Source organism: Eurytemora carolleeae, unplaced genomic scaffold, assembly GCF_000591075.1.
Source record: "Eurytemora carolleeae unplaced genomic scaffold, Eaff_2.0 scaffold2583, whole genome shotgun sequence".
Classification (NCBI taxonomy): Eukaryota; Metazoa; Arthropoda; class Copepoda; order Calanoida; family Temoridae; genus Eurytemora; species Eurytemora carolleeae.
Genome location: NW_019398476.1, coordinates 9,447 through 11,267, shown reverse-complemented (window position 1 = coordinate 11,267; position 1,821 = coordinate 9,447). Strand labels below are relative to the sequence as shown.

General features: G+C 33.9%; 1 protein-coding gene across 1 annotated transcript; it reads right to left on the bottom strand.

Annotated features, from left to right (window-relative positions):
* Window positions 1-321: 321 nt before the first annotated feature.
* LOC111717413 (dnaJ homolog subfamily C member 22) lies at window positions 322-1,728 on the bottom strand (the record flags this gene model as incomplete). The annotated part of the gene is made up of 4 exons (XM_023492914.1): window positions 322-405; window positions 664-780; window positions 1,149-1,357; window positions 1,623-1,728. Coding segments are annotated over 4 exons (516 nt in total), but the record flags the coding sequence as incomplete, so codon positions are not given.
* Between the last annotated feature and the right edge of the window lie 93 nt (window positions 1,729-1,821).

The following is a 1,821-nucleotide window of genomic DNA, read 5'->3' as shown; positions in this document are numbered from 1 at the left end:
GGAATATTCCCTTTTGGACCATTGATATTAAAATAAGATTTGAACTTTGTTCAATTCAAAATCAAAACCCAAACCGCAATCAAATCAATTGATACAGAATCGATAAAATCAAATAAATTCCAATTATAAATCAAAACAAAATCAAAACAAATACAAACTTTAATCGAATCAAAGCCAAATAAAATCAAATTCAATAACATAGAACTAATAATATGAATTTCACCAAGTTCACATCAAATCCAAATTCATGAAATATATATTACTATTAAAAATTACACACAACAGCTCCATGGATGGATTAAAGAACTTATTAAATTGTACCTTGTCTGGGTGCCATTGTTTTGATAATTCTCTGTACTTTGATCTGATCTCCTCCTGAGTAGCCCCTGGTTGTAATCCAAGAACCTGTTAATAATAATCAATCAATCAATCAACTAGTGACTAAATAAAGGAATCAATCAACAAATGAACAAATCAGCACAAACCAACGAATCAACCAATCAACAAATTCACGAATCCACGAATCCACGAATCAACAAATCAACGAATCAACGAAAAATATAAATATATCTGTTTTAAGTCTATCTGTTTATTTGTTTTAAAGCTAATCATAACTCAGGAACCCCTTGACCGATTTGCCTCAAAGTTTGATAATATCCGAACCTTGAGCGCATTTTTCTCTCCAAATGGATCCAAGCTGTCGATAAAGCGGGTGTAGGTTGACCAGAATCCTTGCTCCTTCATATGCTTCCAGTGCTCTCCTAGACTTCGACCAAACTCCTGAAAATATGATAATCAAAAGAGGATTATAAATAGTTTTAAGAGGCTTTACGCATGTTTATACTTAACTTTTAGAGGAAAGTAAGATATCAACAATAACAAGTATCGGTAAGAAAACAGTTCTAAAAGTGATTCCTCGTTTGAATATTTAAAATATATTAGAACTCCTAAAACCCATAGTCAGAATTAGAGATATGTATTTTCTAAACCATTCCCACATTCCCGTATCAACATTGATTTTTGGTGAAATTGAATTATTTTTAGGGGAAAATCATGCAGGTGCCCAACTTATTTGTGGTTTCCCCTTAGCTTTAGAGTGTTTATTAGAGTTTTAGCACCCCTATAAAAACCTTTTAAAGAGTTTTAACCTGGGCAAGAGGAGACTTGAGGAAGTTTCCAACGGCATCCCTGAGCTTGATCTTGTCCCCGTTGTGGACCACCTCGGCGTTGTAGTAGAGGTAGCTGGACCACAGCCCGGTATAGAGGAGACCACACACAACAAGGGTCAGTACACGCCTCCAGCTAGGTGTACACTCACGTTCAATACCACGCCATCTACGCCGGAAACAATATGCTCCTGAACAAAATCATTTCCAACAAATTTTTAAACTTTAATTTTCATAAGTCCATTTAAAAAAATATAACTGAAATGTATTGTTGATAAAAATGGCATAAATAAAACACAACAATGTCCTAAAACCCTTTTTTTCTGGTTTAAAAACACGAAAATGATTAATACGCATAGTTTGTTAAATCTCACCAATTCTGCATCGTTCATTTTGAAATTCTTTATAAAATTACTATGACAGTCCCTTCCATAAATAAGAGTGAAAAATGCATACCAACAAGAGTAGATAATGAGCCTGGATTGATCCCGAAGAAGAAGAGGGGAAGGGTTAGATAACAACCAATCAAAGGATGTAATATACTTCCTTTCCATCTAGAATACAGACATTAGTTCAATCATTCAATCAATCAATCTGTAAAAATAATAAACCCCATGTTAAGGTGAAGTGAACAGAAACATGTGATAGAACAACC